The sequence below is a fragment of the Quercus lobata genome, chromosome 6 (genome assembly GCF_001633185.2).
Source record: "Quercus lobata isolate SW786 chromosome 6, ValleyOak3.0 Primary Assembly, whole genome shotgun sequence".
Taxonomy (NCBI): domain Eukaryota; kingdom Viridiplantae; phylum Streptophyta; class Magnoliopsida; order Fagales; family Fagaceae; genus Quercus; species Quercus lobata.
In genome coordinates, this window is record NC_044909.1 from 53,784,503 (window position 1) to 53,802,895 (window position 18,393).

Consider the following 18,393-nt stretch of genomic DNA (forward strand, 5'->3'; position numbering starts at 1 on the left):
TTTAGCCTACCAAACCCAACGTCTTTATCAACCTTATTTGAACAGCCAGCACCCTGAAAAATTAATTAACCGGGAGTGCAAGACAAGTAAACAAACCAAGCAAAGAAGACCAGTGTATCCAAATCTGAGAGGACGTAGTTTCCATTCCACCAACCACTAACGTCAAACAAAACATGTACATGTGTAAAGTTTCAATGTACCTTGGCACTTGGCACTTCCACTTCCCCACTTGATATATAAATAATTGAGGCTCCGTAATAGTGTGTAAACAACGAAAATTGTTACTTATACATCACAATACATATTTTCACAAAACTTAAATAACGTTATTAGAAATTTTTTACCAAACAAACCATAAATATCATTTTTAGGATCTTCTCCATTTCATTTTAAAGGTAAAGAGTGCCGCTTATTTCTTTTAAAGTGTCACCAAAATTTAAATTTTAAATGATATTAGAGTTAATTTCTCAAAAGCAAACGATATTATAGTTAAATAATAAATTTACTCTCTAACTTCATCATGTTTTTAATTTAGTTTATTTGATTTTATTTTGAGTTCTTTAATTTGCTTTTGCATTTAAAGACAACTATACACGTGACACGTCTCAAAACCGTAAAAAAAAAACCTGGTCTTGGACAGCGGACTTCAAATCTTGCAGAGTAAGACTGTGGGAGATGAACAGTTGCAGCTCAGAAATTTTTTTTACTGGGTCATTTGGAAAGTTAAATTAAACAAAATTTAATAAAAAGAAAAATTAAATATATTTAGTTACCGATAAAAAAAAGTTACAAATACATATAGTGTTATAATATTATTCTATGAATTTTCATATTTTGAAATCATTACATGATAATTCATTATCAATTATTATTATCTATTGTCAATGTAGGTAGATATGACCATTTTATATTATTGAGTTTGTATAATATTTTTATTTTTTATACAATTGTCACTATGTATTTGTCATTTTTTTTATAAAAATATTTTAAACTAAATGGCAAAACTCATCCCACTTGCATTGTATGAATTATTTCTCATGAATCTCATCTCATCTCTATTCTCTATTTGACTATCTTGATATCTCAGATTCTAAGAGTAAAGAGTGAGTATCTGTTAATTGTTCGTATGTGTCTGATATACGCATTATTATTATTTTTTTGTTATAAAATAATTTGTGTGAATTGTGATGTGTGTGAATATATGTAGGAATCATAAAATACAGAGGGTTTGATCCATGCATGTGTATTGTTATCATGTTATAACAATTTTTAGTTATAAAGTTAGTGATTTGAGGAAAAAAAAATAGTAAAGTTAATATGTGATTAGGGTGTACAATATTTAAGCCACAATGTGCAAAAATATTTTTAATATATAATATTTTTTTAATAAAAAGTCAGGGGTTTCATTTGAATCCCTGAAATACATCTAGCGCGGCCCACAGAGATGAAGGTTGGGTTTGGATAGCATCCTAGGATGCGTCTGCGTTTTATTGTGTGGGTCTTGTACACTATTCACGGGACCCGCAAATACGGATTTAAGCAAAATCAACTTTAAAACTGAGTCCCACGGCACTATTCACACATTTAAAAATTATTTTGTTACAGTATTTTCAGTTTTTAGTTTTCAGTAATAAGTAGTATCCAAACAAACTCGAAGAGTAAATCAGGAAAAATAAAAAAAATAAAACAGCAAACCACTGCACCTGACAAGACTCAACAAAAAAAAAAAAAAAAATGAGAGAGAGAGAGTCAAAAACTCATCTATAGATGCAAATTTTTTGAAGACTCATTTGTAAAGCGGTGTAATTTATTAAGGATGAAGAAGAGCCATTCTCACAGTAAATTCCAAAGTAAGGTTTTTCAAAGAGGATTAAGTAAAAATTTGATTTTTTTTTTCATTTTTTGTTGTTGAGATTATTGTTAAAATAATCTTGTGTTTATCATTAGGTTGTTGATATATACAAAATCTATCATTAGTAGGAATTCTTTTTCTTTTTGGGTATCGGCAGTAATAGGATTGTAATCCTATTTAAATGAAGAGAGATGCTACGTCTACAATATTTTTATAATATTTTTACAACAAATCATGGGTGGTTAGTTGTTATTGGTTCAAATTTAAAACTAACACTAAGATTACTTTTTTACCCCAACAATAACAACCAGTAACAACTTGCCATTTAGAATTTGTTGTAAAAATGTTGTAGAAATGTTATAAACATAGCATTTCTCTTAAATGAATGTAAATATTTTCTTATAAAATCAAATTAATACCATTTATAAATGTATATAAACATTTAACTGGGATGGGGGCCAGAATTTATCTTCTCTTTTAAAAAAAGTTTCAAATGGTATGGATAACTCTCTTATTCAATATATATCTACTGAATTTACAAAAATAAAAAAAAAAAAAAAAAAAAATTTGGGGGCTCTGCCACTTTCCATGAAATCCACCAAACGTCGTTAGTTTGAAAAGTAAACTAATGGTAAGATTCAATAGAATTAAGTAAAAAACAAATTAAAATTCAAAGATTTCAATATTCAGTAATAAAAAAAACTTAGAAAACTAAATAAAAACATATAAAAACTAATTATAATTTAACCCAATAATATATACTCCAGCATATAATTCAATATACCGTACAAATACAACACACATTCATATGATTCGTATCTAATATCCCCTTTAAATATCATACCAATATTCATCACTTCCACCAACCCCAACTCTCTTTCTCTCTCTCTCTCTTTCTCTCCGTTTGAGATCTCAAATTCGAAACTAAGCACCATGGCTATGGCAACTTCACCCCACGCCCTCCTACTCAAAAACCCCAACCTTACACCTCTCAAAAACCCAAACTTTAACAACCCCATTACCACCACCAACACCAACACCCGTTTCAACCTCACCACCAAGCCCATATCAATCAAATGCGCCGCCACATCTCAAACCCAAACCCCAATCCAAGCTCCCCTACAGACCCAATCGCACCAAGATCGAGTCTTCAACTTTGCAGCTGGACCCGCCACTCTCCCAGAGAAAGTCCTCCTTAAGGCCCAATCAGAGCTCTACAACTGGCGTGGATCTGGTATGAGTGTCATGGAAATGAGTCACAGAGGCAAAGAATTCCTCTCTATTATCCAAAAGGCTGAGTCTGATCTAAGAACCCTCTTGAATATTTCTGATGATTACTCTGTTCTCTTCCTCCAAGGTGGTGCCACCACACAATTTGCAGCTATACCTCTCAACCTTGTTAACCCAAACGACACTGTTGATTTCATTGTTACTGGGTCTTGGAGTGACAAGGCATTCAAGGAGGCTCAGAAGTACTCTAAACCAAGCACTATTTGGTCTGGGAAATCTGAAAAGTACACAAAGATTCCATCTTTTCATGATTTGGAGCAAAACCCAGATGCCAAATTCTTGCATATTTGTGCTAATGAAACCATTCATGGTGTTGAATACAAGGACTACCCAAGTCCCAAAAATGGTCTCTTGGTGGCGGATATGTCTTCAAATTTCTGCTCCAAGCCAGTAGATGTGTCTAAGTTTGGTCTCATATATGCCGGGGCCCAGAAGAATGTGGGGCCATCCGGGGTCACTATTGTGATCATCAAGAAAGATCTGATCGGGAATGCACAGGAGATCACTCCTGTTATGCTTGACTATAAGATTCATGCTGACAATAAATCACTCTATAATACACCTCCTTGTTATGGGATTTACATGTGTGGTTTGGTGTTTGAGGATTTGTTGGATCAAGGAGGGTTGGTTGAGGTGGAGAAGAAGAACAAGAAGAAGGCTGAGATTCTGTACAATGCTATTGATGGGAGCAACGGGTTCTATAGGTGCCCTGTGGAGAAGTCTGTGAGGTCATTGATGAATGTGCCTTTCACTTTGGAGAAGTCAGAGTTGGAGGCTGAGTTTATTAAGGAAGCAGCTAAGGAGAATATGGTTCAGCTCAAGGGGCATAGGTCGGTTGGGGGTATGCGTGCTTCTATATACAATGCCATGCCTTTGGCTGGGGTTGAGAAATTGGTTGCTTTCATGAAGGATTTCCAGGCAAGGAATGCTTGATTTATATTAAAGATTGTAGCACCCTTTTCGTTTTTTGGCGTTTTTGTAACATGTTTGTTGTTGAAGGTGGGTGGGTGGGGCTAGCTGGTAGTTTTGAATTTTGATTGTATTGCAAGAATGATGAATGATAGTATTGGTGTTGGTTATCAAAAAGATAGTATTGGTGTTGATGTCCAGCAAGAGAAATTTATTATAGTGGTTTAGGCGTTTTTAGATGATTCTGTCATGCAATTTGCAAATTCATAAGTGCATGACAGTTTTGATTTGGTGATTGCCAAATTGGTTATATGGATATCTAGTTTTCAAGTTTTGATGTTCAATTCAATAAAGAAAGATCCTGTTCTTCATAGCTCCTTCCTTGTTTTTGTTAGCATTTCAAGAATGTGAATGATCTCATTGTTCGTTCACATGCGACAACCTCTTTTGGCATTTCTGCCACTTTTAGGTCTTCAATGACTCAGTTGTCTCTTTATGCCAAGGTATGCCACTATGCCAGAATCAAAGTGTTATACCTGTTTCTACATACACGTGACACAGCTTGATGTACACACAATACACACAAAAAATCTTTTGAATTGAAATCATGACTTGTTCATAAACTGAAATTTGTACTTGGTAAGTAATGGGACTGCCCTAATTTTATTCAGGGGAAAACAGAGAGAGAAGAGAATCTTACCAGACTCGACGTTTTAATATTGAAGATAAAAAGGGTTATTACTTATGACTTCTGATTTAACAGTTATACTAGATGAATCAAGGATATGGGTTATAAATTTTGTTAGATCATGGATGGGACCAATCCTGTAGTAACTTCGAAGGCTTTTGTTAGGATAACAATCTAACATGGTCATTGAATGATTAGGCACCATCTCTATAATGTAAGATAGCATTTGAACTTGCAGCTGTATAATTTTAAGGGTGATGTTGATGAGTACCCTTAGGACACTCATTAATAATCAATTTTAAGAAAGTTTTGATACCACAATTAATCAATTTTAAAAAAGTTTTGATACCATTTTTATGGGAAATGAAAAAAATATCAAAATATTAATTAGTTTTTTTTCATTTCTTATAAAAACTTTCTTTAAAATGATTATTAACCAGTGTCTTAAGGACACTCCTTAGTATTTTTCTAATTTTAAATGTGAACGCGGGAAGATTGTTTTAACCAGCAAAATGCAATATGTCATCCATTTGGACCATTAATCATCAACCGAGCAGAAGTTATATTTAACAAAGAAAATGGAACAATCTCCTTTTTTCACGCACGCTTTTGCTGACCAATTATTGTCCGGTAAAGCGTGGAACAGACAGCATCAAGTAACAAGAGGTTCACATCAAAACCTGTAATAATCAATGATGGCAGGGACCCAAGTGGGTGTTAATTAGATCCAAGCTCCCTCCTCCTCGTTTTTTTGATCACCAGATTCACCACACTGATTAATTTATATCACCCGCTTATGGTTGAGACGGTATCTAATGCACCCGTCCTATATAGAACGTGTCTCTAACAAGCATTATGTGAGCTCTAATTTTTCCAAGCTAAGGTTCTTGGCCCAGCCTGCACATCAGTTCCCAGTTCCCACTCTCTTGGAAGCCATAAATCACCACCCTCTGAATCTTGACGAATCCACCGCAGGTACCAGCCAAAATTTTCAAATGAATTATCAAATTGAAACTTAAATCGACTCCAAATATAAAGAAACTTTGTAGTATAAAATGGCTCAAGCCTACTAGCTTTTGACGAAATTGGCTAATGTCATCACGTGTATGACTTAATACCATGAGCTCCATAACTTATCTTTCACCCACCAACCTACACCAACCCACAAGGCCATTCGTTGAATGATACAAATCACGATAATGACAACAACAAACTAAGGCTCAAATAATAACTATAAAAAATAAAAAAAATAAAAAAATAAAAAAATAAAAAAGAAAGGAAAAAAGTAATAGAAATGGCTATTGACCTTATTCCATCGTATTGACAGAAACCTCACTGGAAATTGCCTTCTTGTTTCTCCATGATATAATTTTCACATATACTCTACATTGAATTGTGAAAAAGAAAAAAAAGACTGGGGAAAAAAAAAAAAGGGCTTGTGTGGCTGCATGCAAATATTCCAGGAAGAGTAACTGAATACTGCTGAAATGTTTCTCCTCCCTCTTGGTATTGAGGTATATCATTCTCTCTTTTAATCGTTCTTTACAATATCTGAACCTTTTTGTTAACCAATGTAGCGTTTTTACAAAAAGAATACAAGATATACTGAGACCACGCCTGCGGCAAGCAGCCAACACCATTGCTGCTGAGTTGCAGTAGCAGATAATCCTCATGCAATAAAAGAAACCTTTTGACTTGTTTTCCACTCTTAAGAAAATGAGAATCTTGAGAAAAGAGAACGGGATCCTGGACCGTCGCTTGCTGGGCTTAGTGGAACATCTGTAGAGGCGCGGTATGCTTGTTGACACTTGTGAATCTGCATTTGCATGCAACATACAGTAATTAACAGATGGTTGAAGATGCTGTACTGAATCTCATTGCCTCTTTTAAGAGAGCAGTTTCTAATATATGCTTGAACACATCCTAGAATAATGAACTGAACTGCAATGCAGCATCATAGTTTGAAACCATGCCAGAAAAGACGTACATGACTTCAAAAAGGACAACAAATAGGTACTTGCTCATCTTATCTAAATGTACTTCTGAAGTTCTATGCAAGTTTTCTTCCAAGGAAACATAGTGGATTGACACGTTTGGAGTGATTACTTGTACTGCTATTTTATGGCCCTAGGCTACCATCTTTGCCTGCTAGCCAGGCATTCATATTAACATACTATTTTAAGGGGCAGCTTACCATGACTTATATCATTATGCAGAATAAAATAGAGACCATGACTTCAATCAGAATACCCAATAAAAATGGAGCATCTAATACAAACTGAGAATTCTACCTCTTCAGGACTAAATTGAAGCAGCATTCCAATCACGGGTAGTACAGCCTCCACTTCACCTGCTGTGGCAAAAATCATTATAATTAAAACTACCAAATTTTCTGGCATCACCAACATACATACTTCATCGGCAAAAGGAAATAAAATTCAAAAATTACTTTCGTGATTGTAACAGCTAATCTTCAGTAGAGATACCTGTTTCAAGAAGCTTTAAGATAACAATTTTCAAATACGTCATATCTACCCCTTCCCTCTTCTGCAATCTTTCCATGTTGCGAAGCTCAGTCTTCAGCATGGCTTCCTACCTCATTATGTTCAAACTTCTATTATAAACTAATGAGATGCTCTGCTCCCCTCCCCCCACTTCCAAATAAAGAAGAAAGAAGGCAAAATTGCACACAAAGACTTATAATATGAGTTGCCCTTGGGTTTGAGGCACATGGTAAACACTTTTTTTTCTTTTCAACTTCCCTACATATATTCATAGACATGTAACAATCCTGTACTTCCATTTATCAACCTCACATTTTCATTTCAGCTGCACTAGTCTCATAAAAATTTTTCTTGGTAGCCAGCATTTCTTTGCTGTCATTTAAATACACAGACAATTGAATCTGCAAAAATTCAGACAACTGTATACCTGTTGGCTATGGAGATGATTCTCACGTTCGAGCTCTTCAATTTCCTCCTGAATTGAAACAAAAATCAGAAACTAAACTGGGGGAAAAAGACGATTTAATTTAGATTTCATCTGACATACTTGAAGTGCTAAAATATGCCGTTGTGACTGTGCTAGCTCTTCCTCTCTCTGAGCTTGTTGCCTTGCCAAAAGCTGAATTTCAAAAGAAAAATCATCATCAACCAAAATTCTACTTGCATGCAATGCATGAAACAAATTAATCCAAAGACGTACCAATTAGCAAGCGTCCATTCATATTAAAGAGAACTGTGTAATTGATACTGAGTTTCACAGGAAATTGTCCGTCTTCATTGGAGAACTATAGTGATACAATTTTTTTGAAAATAAAGGCTATTGTGATATCCATCAATATTCCAAAGCATAAACAACGGCAACTTGAACATTATCCACAAAATCTTCAATTAACTAATGAATACAAAAGTTCATGAAGATATAAAGCCTAGGTGGAAGCAAGAAAGTTTTGAAGGAAAATTTAAAGAACACAAGATTAGCATACAAACTGCTGACAAAATAAATAAATAGTTCTAGTTTGTGTGGTTTTTATCTCCACCAGCTCACTTATTCAGGCACTTACACCCTCTTAAATGTGTCCATCAGAGCTGGTTAAAACTTGCATCTCTATGATATAATTGGCTACATGCTAAATTGGCATAATAATTGCATTTGGAGACTCAACAAAGTACATTTGAATTGAGAAAAGATTTTTTGAGAGAGATGTTTAAACCAGAATCTGCTGTTCTGCTGCAGAAGTGCTTAAATTCTATGCATCCTGCTTTTGCATGGCTGATAATACCGGTTAGAGAAGGCGGAGATTCTGTACAATGCTTATGATGGGAGCAACGGGTTCTATAGGTGCCCTGTGGAGAAATCTGTGAGGTCATTGATGAATGTGCCTTTCAATTTGGAGAAAGAGTTGGAGGCTGAGTTTATTAAGGAAGTAGCTAAGGAGAATATGGTTCAGCTCAAGGGGCATAGGTAAGTTTGGGGTATGCGTGCTTCTATGTATCATGCCATGCCTTTGGCTGGGGTTGAGAAATTGGTTGCTTTCATGAAGGATTTCCTGGCAAGGCATGCTTGATTTATATTAAAGATTGTAGCACCCTTGTTCTTTTTTGGCGTTTTTGTAACATGTTTGTTATTGAAGGTGGGTGGGTGGGGCTAGCTGGTAGTTTTGATTGTATTGCAGGAATAATGAGTGATAGTATTGATGTTGATGTCCAGCAAGAGAACTTTATTATAGTGGTTAGGCGTTTTTAGAAGACTCTGTCATGCAATTTGCAAATCTTAAGTGTATGACAGTTATGATTTGGTGATTGCCAAATTGGTTATATGGATATCTAGTTTTCAAGTTTTGATGTTCAATTCAATAAACCTTTTGAATTGAAAATAGACTTGTTTGTACAAAAACTGAATCCGAAGATGTGAATGAACTTTGTGAAAGGATAGAATCTTTGAAGAGAGAACAAACAGACTAGGAATGCAGTTTTGGAGGAAGAGAGGAGGCTTAGAAGCATCTTAGAGCATCCACAGCCGGAAACCTCATCCTACCCTATTTTATCATCTCAAAAAGTTACTTTATTACTTATACCATACCATTTTTCAATACACCCAACATCTCAAATCCCTATTTTTTTCTCATTTTATTTAAATATTCATTTTTAATCTTTTTTTACTATTTTTTTTCTCTTCCTTTTCCTCTCTCTCCCTCGACCTCTAGCACCGGCCTCAACCTCTAGAAAACCCATACCCAGCAAAATCACAAGAAGCAAATCACAACAAAAAATCACCCAAATCAAACAAGCACTAGAAATCCACCTGCCACCCTAGCAAAATCACAACAAATCTAAAAATCCAGACTCTCCACTTCAGCGGATCGCAACCTAGATCCGACACACCAGAAATCCACCTGCCACCCCAGCAAAATCACAACAAATCTAAAAAACTAGGCTCTCCATTTCGGCGGATCGCAACCCAGATCGCACACGCACAAAACCCAGACTCTCCAGAAAAACACACACACAGAACCCAGATCGCAACAAAGAAGAACCGGATCGCAACCACTTTGGCGGCGCTTTTTGACACCAGACTCTCCACTTTGGCGGCGCAACCCAAATCGCAACCCACTCTCAACCCGGATCACAACTTATTTCGGCGGCACTTTTTGACCCAGTCAAGTTGGAGCTCTCCAACATTTGTGACGAAATCCTCAAGCTCCTTGACACCAGACTCATCCCCTCTGTCGCCACTGATGACTCCAAGGTCTTCTACCTCAAGCACCAGCACCAAGAGAGAGAGAGAGGGAGACGAATTACTCAGAGATGCTGAGAAAGAAATTTTGACATAGAGGAAGGAGAAAAATAAAAGGATTAAAATATATTATTTTGGTTTGGTATAGCGCTACAGTGCAATCTTACAAGTAAGATCGTACTGTAGCGCTATTCCAAAAAAATTTGGCATTTCTCAGGTTTACACTTCCAGTTACTAGCATGTTTTTGGACCTAAATGCCAAATGTATCTTACATTTGGCATTTGAAAGGCCCACTGCTGATGCTCTTACAGTGGCATACTCAAGAGGCAGATGCAAAAGCCCAAGAGCTCTCAGCAAAGCTTGCTGAAGGTCAGATTTTTATCTGTTCAAACTCTTTCATCTGTGTTATAAGACTTGTTTAATTATATAAGTTGACAAACTGTTGAGCAGATATATATTTACATTTTTTTTAATACTAGAAATTCACCCTCTATTTATTTATTTATTTTTAAGAAATCAATTTATAAAACAGAGTCTCTACAATATATCTTTGAAACCAGTTCTGCTTCTTTAAAAAAAAAAAAAAAAACATTTATAGCTGTAGAATGGAGGCTGAGGACTGGTTTTTTATTATTATTATTTTTTTTTGGTGGGCATTTCGAAAGAGAAAATTTGTAGTTTCATCTTTACAGTCATCTATGGGGGATTGAAGGCTCAAAATGAAGCATATTCTGAGCAGGATGTACAAAAAAAAAAAAAATTGGATGAGCTCAAATTACGATATGAAAGATTGAAGGTACCTTGTATCTTGTTGATTTTGTGCTTGGATTAATTGTCAGTATATTTATATTGTTGTTCTGGTGTTAATTGGATACATAACTTTTAGGAAGGTCATTATAGGTTTCATGATCTTGCAGATCGAATGACTGAGGAGGACAAAGAAATCTCTAAACTTCTTGATGACAATAAGGATCTTCATCAATCTTTGAAATCAAAACCACCTGTCCGTTTCCTTCTTTTGTCTTCTTAAATATTTGTTAAATATTCTAGTACACGGGTATGAAGCCATTCCTGCAACCACTTGTCAGTATTAGTTAAATATAAGTTGAAAGCTTTTCTCAATCTATAAAAAACCAAACCCTTGGGGTAACTGGTGGGGTCTTAACATATCCTTCTTCTCTAACTGTTATTATCAGCTATGTAAAAGCAGGATGCACAGAATTTAAGCACTTCTGCAGCAGAACAGTAGATTCTAGCATAAATATTTCTCTCAAAAAATTAGTTCTCATTTAAAATGTACTTTCTTGAGTCTCCCAATGCATTTCTTATGACAGTTTAGCAGGTAGTCAATTATATCAGAGATCAGCAAGTTTCAACCAGCTCTGATGGACAAATTTAAGTGCCTGATCAACTGAGCTCTGTTGATAAAAACCCACACAAACTAGAAATATTTATTTTGGCCCCAGTTTGTATTTCTAATCATTTGTTCTTTGATTTTTCCCCCCAAAAATTTAATTCTTTAACAAAAATTAACCACCAATCCCATCCACAGGCGGACAGGCCTTTCAAAAATTTACGAGCAAAAAAACCATTTTATCAACTTAGGGTGCGTTTGGATACAGCTGAAAACTGAAAACTGAAACTGAAAACTGAAAAACACTGTAGCGAAATAATTTTTAAATGTGTGAATAGTATCGTGGGACCCATTTTTAATGAAAAAGTTGCTGAAAAGTGAAATTTGTGGGTCCGTGAACAGTACACGATGTGCTGTGATTGGTCCAAAAAAATTTGAAAAGTCAAAGTTTGCGGCTACTGTTCATTGAACAGTGCATGAACAGTAACCACAACACCCAAAACGCGTGAAAAAAAAAAAAAAAAAAAAAAAAAGCAAAACGAAAAAACGCAAACGCAGGATTGGGCAGAAAACGCCCAATCCAAACGCACTCTTAGTTGACAGATGTATTGATTTTAAAGTGAAACAAATAAAAAATAAAAGAACAAAGTTTGACAACAAATTTAATTGTAACTTAAGAGTTAAGGCTACAACTTTCATTATTCTAAGCTACAACTGTCCCACTCAATCATGGATACCTTGTGATGCTATGATTCAATTTTTTTTTAATACAAAAATTTAATAAAGAAAATGCATAATCATAAATATAGTCAAGAGTCAAAAAGCATGTGTTGCTGTGACTTATGCTACTGCTACCAATTTATTGAGCATAAGAGCCAAAATAGAAAAAGTGTCCGATTTTGCACATTTAACTTTAAAATTTTCGTTTCTCAAAAGAAAAAAAAAAAATTTTCACACATCAGTTAAGTTAAAGTTGTGAAGATTTACGTAACCAATATATATAGTAGAAAGTTTCTCTGCAATCTGAATTGGAGGAAGTCTCTTTAAACTGTGACATGTCAATATCAGAGAATGACACCTAGCCCACTCCACTAAAACTCAAACTCAAACTCAAGAGATAACTCCGGTTAACGGATCCGGATTCTCTCCATTTCTCTTTGAAATGGAAAGTATCCAGTTAAAGGCTGAGATTGATTTAAAATAAATCCACGACTTAAAATCTGTTACGTCATTTAAAAGCACTAACAGGAGACTTAACTAAGTAAAAGGCTAAACTAACGTTAGTTTCAACGTCTAGGTTTTCTTCTCTAACTCTCTATCCCTCTCCTCTCTGTTTCTTTCTCCCTCCCATCAAACCCAGTGATGGTCATTGGTCAAGCTTCTCCAGTTCTTCATACCCGCACACAGTTATGCATCAACTGTATTTCAGTCATCCACCTCTGTCTCTGTCTCTGTCTTTGTCTCTCTCTTAGGTTTCTCTCTCTCACCGAACCCAATCGAATTAAGGGGGGAGGGGAGGAGGAGTGTTTGTTTCTCGAGAATCTGAGAAAGATTTTGAATCGGCTTCTAGTAAATCCCCTTTATTAACAACTCTCTGAATTTTTTTTTACCCTTTTCCAGGCTCCGATTATACTCAGATCTATGAGCTTTGTTGTTCTGCTTGTTATTGTTGTGTTGTGTATCTGGGTGGTGGTGGTGGTTTGTACAGATCGGCTTCGGGAAGCTTGTGATGTAGTAGTTTGATTCAAATTTTGGAACTTTTTGCTGATTAGGGTTCTGGGCTTTGGGTATTTTTGAAATTTTGTTATTGTTGTGATGTAATGTTTTGTTGGAAATGGTAATTTGGGGGTTTGAGATGTGAGAAAAAAAAGGGTGTTTCGGATATGGGTTTGTGGTGGATGTTGATTTGACTGCTTTGTATGAACTCAAATGATGGTGAATTCATTTGCTTAATGCTTGTTGTAGTTTATGCTTTTGTTGTTTTTACTTTACAGTTAAAATTTTGAAATTGTTGTGAAATATTGATTAATAGCATAAATCTTTGTAATTGAGTAATACAGCTGAGTTTAACTCGCTGCTGCTTTTGTTTCTAAAGGAAGTTTTTAGTTTATAATTATTTAGAGGAAGTTTTGATATCAGCTTTCTAAACCCCACCCAAAATATATATATATATATATATATTTGAGTAGTTCAAAATTTGATATTTGATATTTGATATTTGTTTACATGGACTTTGTTAATAATATGAATTTTTATGTTTAGCTTGTAATTATTTAAAGGAAGTCTATGTATGCTGCTTGAATATAGATTTCCTCTTTAAAAAAAAAATAAAAATAAAGTATGTATCTCTTGTCAAATAAAAAGGGCTTAAATGAGGGAGTCTATGTATGCTACTTGTATATACTTATCCAAAAAAAAAATTATGATGCTTGTATATAAACTGTTTATTAATACAGTTTGTATCACTTGATTTACTTGTCAAATAATAAGGCTTACAGGTATCATCTCTTTTCATGGTTTCGTTTTGTGTTTGCAGGAATTGATTATTTAAGGAATCCTCTTGGTATTGATCAGATCCATCTTGTTGCATGGCTGCCTATTTGCAATTGAACTCAGCTCTTTACTAGTTGAGCCAAATATCTATGAAATCAGTCTTAAGTGGAGTGTATAGGATGGTGCACATAGTCAAGCCATTTTTCTAGCTTAGGATATTGTTTTTCTAATTTAGAATCATGTTTTGTAATCTTTGACATAAGTTGTGAACAAATACTCTAATGGTTGTTTATATACCAATTGGTTTGGTAATGGTGTACTAGTGTTTCAAGTATACTTTGTACATTTGAATATATGGAATTAGGATATAGTTCAGGTTCATAGCTTGTTTTGAAGCACAAGATGTCCATAAAAAGAAAAATCCTCCAAATCCGATTCATGAATAAAAACAACAGAAGTTACTATCAGAAATCTTGCTTGTTAAATACATAAGATAAGTACCTCTTATCACTTATACAAGAGTTGCAAAAGAAATTCAACATGAAACCATTCAAGGTTCACATTTTCAACAAAAAAAGCAATTTTCAAGTCAAATACATATAATAATTCCTGTTGAGTTACAAATACTTGCTCATTTGATCATTTAAGAGGGAAAAAGAGAGAGACCATGTATTTGTATGTTAATTCTTGTCGTGGACGATTTTTTCCAACATCTGAATATATTGAAAGATTAAATATTCAAGTCTTACCACTACCATGATTAATATGGATTTTAGCAATATGTTAAGCACAAGATGATTGAAGAGCAATGTGTTGGGTTGAGTGGTGAACTTTGTCACCTTGTGATTTTAGTTTGAAGTTTGAACAAATTGAAACAGGATTATGTTCATAGCTTAATAAGAATTTTGAACATTGAAGTTTGCCACATTGTATCAGGGTTAAGTTACATAAACTATGAAATAAAATCAATGACATTATCTGTTTGATTAAATATCAAATTTTTTGCTAATAAACTCATTCAAATTTTACACTAGTATAAAGGAAATTTTGAATTTAAGAATCTTCATTGAAAATCTACATGGGCAGTGATCCAAAAATGAACAAAAGTTTATTAAAATGAACATTTTGATCACAAGACTATGAATCCATGATAACAAGAGTTCTATTGAAACCATAACAACATGATTGTTGACAATAAACAACTTTCACCACTATAATACATGATTCTCATAGAAAATTGGGCAAGAAAAAGAAGAAGAAAGTCTTGCATCCTTGAAGATCTACTTTTTGAGAAGATTTTGTAGATTCGAACAATTTCTGATGGCTTGACTCCCCAACAATTATACCAAAATGATGCCCTACAGAAAGGAGAAAATAAGAAAGAATGCATGTTAGATACAAAAAATATCAATATGCCTCACAGCATAAGAAGGTCTCAGCACTAAACAGTTTTCAAGTCCTAGCAAAGTTATTTAACAATTTTCAAGCCTTCTTTCACTCAGGTATCAAGAGGCCTTTAAAATGGACAATCCCAATCTCAAGATCATAGCTAGCTGACTCAAAACCCTGTCTCCAATAGGGATTGGCAACTCATCATCAAAGTGGCTGGGTGCATACTTTAAGCCTTTAAGCCTCTTTTAAGCCATTTTTATTTGACAAGGGATTGGCAACTCATCATCAAAGTGGTTGGGATTGGCAACTCATAAGAAGATTACCTCATTTAAGCCTTTTTTATTTGACAAGTGATACATACTTTATTTTTTTTTAAAAAAAAAGGAGGAAATCTATATACAAGCAGTATACATAGACTTCCTTTAAATAATTACAAGCTAAACATAAAAATTCATATTATTAGCGAAGTCCATGTAAACAAATATCAAATATCAAATTTTGAACTACTCAGATTTTTTTTTTTTTTTTTTGGGTGGGGTTTAGAAAGCTGATATCAAAACTTCCTCTAAATAATTATAAACCAAAAACTTCCTTTAGAAACAGAAGTAGCAGCGAGTTAAACTCAATTGTATTACTCAATCACAAAGATTTCTGCTATTAATCAATAATTCACAACAATTTCAAAATTTTAACTGTAAAGTAAAAACAACAAAAGCATAAACTACAACAAGCATTAAGCAAATGAATTCACCATCATTTGAGTTCATACAAAGCAGTCAAATCAAAATCCACAACAAACCCATATCCAAAACGCCCTTTTTTTTTTCTCACAGCTCAAACTCCCAAATTACCATTTCCAACAAAACATTACATCACAACAATAACAAAGTTTCAAAAATACCCAAAGCCCAGAACCCCAATCAGCAAAAAGTTCCAAAATTTGAATCAAACTACTACATCACAAGCTTCCTGAAGCCGATCTGTACAAACTACCACCACCACCCAAATACACAACACAACAATAACAAGCAGAACAACAAAGCTTACAGATTCGAGTATAATCGGAGCCTAGAAAAGGGGATTACCAGAAGCTGATTCAAAATCTTTCTCGGATTCTCGAGAAACAAACACCCTTCCTCCCCTCCCCCCTTGATTCGATTGGGTTCAGTGAGAGAGAGAAACCTAAGAGAGAGACAGAGACAGAGGTGGATGACTGAAATACAGTTGATGCACAACTGTGTATGGGTTGGAGAACTGAAGAAGCTTGACCAATGACCATCGCTGGGTTTGATGGGAGGGAGAAAGAAACGGAGAGGAGAGGGATAGAGAGTTAGAGAAGAAAACCTAAACGTTGAAACTAACGTTAGTTTAGCCTTTTACTCAGTTAAGTCTCCTGTTAGTGCTTTTAAATAATGTGGCAGATTTTAATTCGTGGATTTATTTTAAATCAATCTCAGCCCTTAATTGGATACTTTCCATTTCAAGGAGAAATGGAGAGGATCTGGATCCCCGGTTAAGTCAGGCACTTTTCCATATTTTTTTATTAAAAAAATAATTAATTATTTCACACCATCGTCACCTAAACGATCAATCTTTTCTCTCTCTCTCTCTCCTTCAACGCAAATCGGTTCCCCATTTCTTTGTTTTATTCCAAACCCTTCTCCCTATATTCGATCGTTTTCAGCCCCAACCAATGCTACCTCTACCGGTCCCCCCGATTTGTCTCTTGTTTACAATGATCCCACCCATCCACCACTTCCACCATTCCACCCATACCCAAAATAAATAAATAAACTCAGCAAACCCCATCACCCCACTGGTCCACCACCTATGTTCACCACCACCGGTCCACCACTACATCGCCAGCGACACTAGCAAGAGGTGGTTAACACCTTCATCGCTGCCATTCACGACTAACCTCTACCTCTGACAAACCCATCTCTCTTCCACTTCATCCCTCTCAAAACTAACCCACCACCATAAAAAACCCAGCAAACCCCAACTCCCCACTAGTCCACCACCTATCTTCAATGGGAAAACTAGTAAGAGGTGGCTGAAGCCTTTACTGCTGCCATTCACGACCAACCACTGCCTCCAACAAATCCATCTCTCTTCCATTTCATTCCTCTCAAACCCACCCACCCACCACCATTTTCATCTTTATGCTGAAGGATTAATAAGGATTTGTTATGACTACTCAGATCAACCTGCAATAATCTCATTTATTTTCAAAATGGTATTGATGGTTTTGCTTAAAATTGATGGGATTGTTGTTTTAAGCAAAAGTTCGATTTGGGTAATTATTTTTGGGTGAAATTGGTGGTGGGTAAAAGGGAGATGAGTTCGTTGAGGCGATAAGTAGGCCGTGACTGGTAGAAGGGAGATAAGTAGGACTGGTGGAGAGATAGGGTTTGCTGGGTTTTTTGTGGTGGTGGGTGGGTTTTGAGAGGGATGGAGTGGAAGAGAGATGGGTTTGTCAGAGGCAGAGTTTAGCCGTGAATGGCAGCGATGAAGGTGTTGGCCACCTCTTGCTAGTGTCGCCGGCGATGTAGTGGTGGACCGGTGGGGTGATGGGGTTTGCTGAGTTTTTTTTATTTACTTTGGGTATTTCTGGAACAAAACAAAGAGATGGGGAATGCGTTGAAGGAGAGAGAGAGAAAGGACTGAGTTTAGGTGACGGTGGTGAGAAATAATTATTATTTTTTTAATAAAAAAATGGAAAAATGCCTAACATTTGAGCTAACGGGAGTTATATATTGAATTTTGAGTTTTAGTGGAATAGGACAGGTGTCACTCTTTGATATTGAGTTTGGAGAGACTTCCTCTAATACAGATTGCAGAGAAACTTTCTCCATGTATATATATATATATATATATAAATCTGAAACTCTCACAATATTAAAAACAATATTAAAAAAAAAAAACATAAACTGGACCCCGATATATGCTATGTCTTCTCTTTCTCCAAAATGTAGACCTTAAGCTCCTTTTACTAGCTCCCCCAACCCAACGCTCCTTCTCTACCAGCTCCCCCAATGTTCAAACCTAAGTCAGATCTCCTTCCTCAGACCCATGGCAGAGACACCATACCCACCATACCCACAAATTCCTCAATCAAAACCCACCATACCCACAAACTAACAGAGATATCCAAGAATCAAAACCTACCATACCCA

The 18,393-nt window shown here is 35.3% G+C and overlaps 3 protein-coding genes and 1 long non-coding RNA gene across 29 annotated transcripts in view; 2 read left to right on the forward strand and 2 right to left on the reverse strand.

The window, feature by feature from the left end:
• The window catches only part of LOC115995366 (G2/mitotic-specific cyclin-1-like), a 43,413-nt gene that overhangs the window by 6,328 nt on the left and 18,692 nt on the right, over positions 1–18,393 (forward strand). The gene's annotated exons all lie outside the window — the stretch shown is intronic.
• Positions 2,696–4,424, forward strand: LOC115995368 (phosphoserine aminotransferase 1, chloroplastic-like). The gene has a single exon (XM_031119917.1). The coding sequence runs from the start codon at positions 2,786–2,788 to the stop codon at positions 4,073–4,075; it is 1,290 nt and encodes a 429-aa protein (XP_030975777.1). The 5' UTR covers positions 2,696–2,785; the 3' UTR covers positions 4,076–4,424.
• Positions 6,249–18,393, reverse strand: part of LOC115995365 (protein GRIP-like) — a 44,133-nt gene continuing 31,988 nt past the window's right edge. The window contains exon 22 of the mRNA XM_031119895.1: positions 6,249–6,555. Within this exon, the coding sequence (XP_030975755.1) occupies positions 6,448–6,555 (108 nt within the window). The 3' untranslated portion in view covers positions 6,249–6,447. The remainder of the gene's footprint in view (positions 6,556–18,393) is intronic.
• Positions 14,912–16,608, reverse strand: LOC115995369. Its single transcript, XR_004093344.1, has 2 exons — positions 16,303–16,608; positions 14,912–15,183 (listed from the first exon to the last, which is right to left on the reverse strand). It is a non-coding gene; the product is annotated as an uncharacterized LOC115995369 (long non-coding RNA).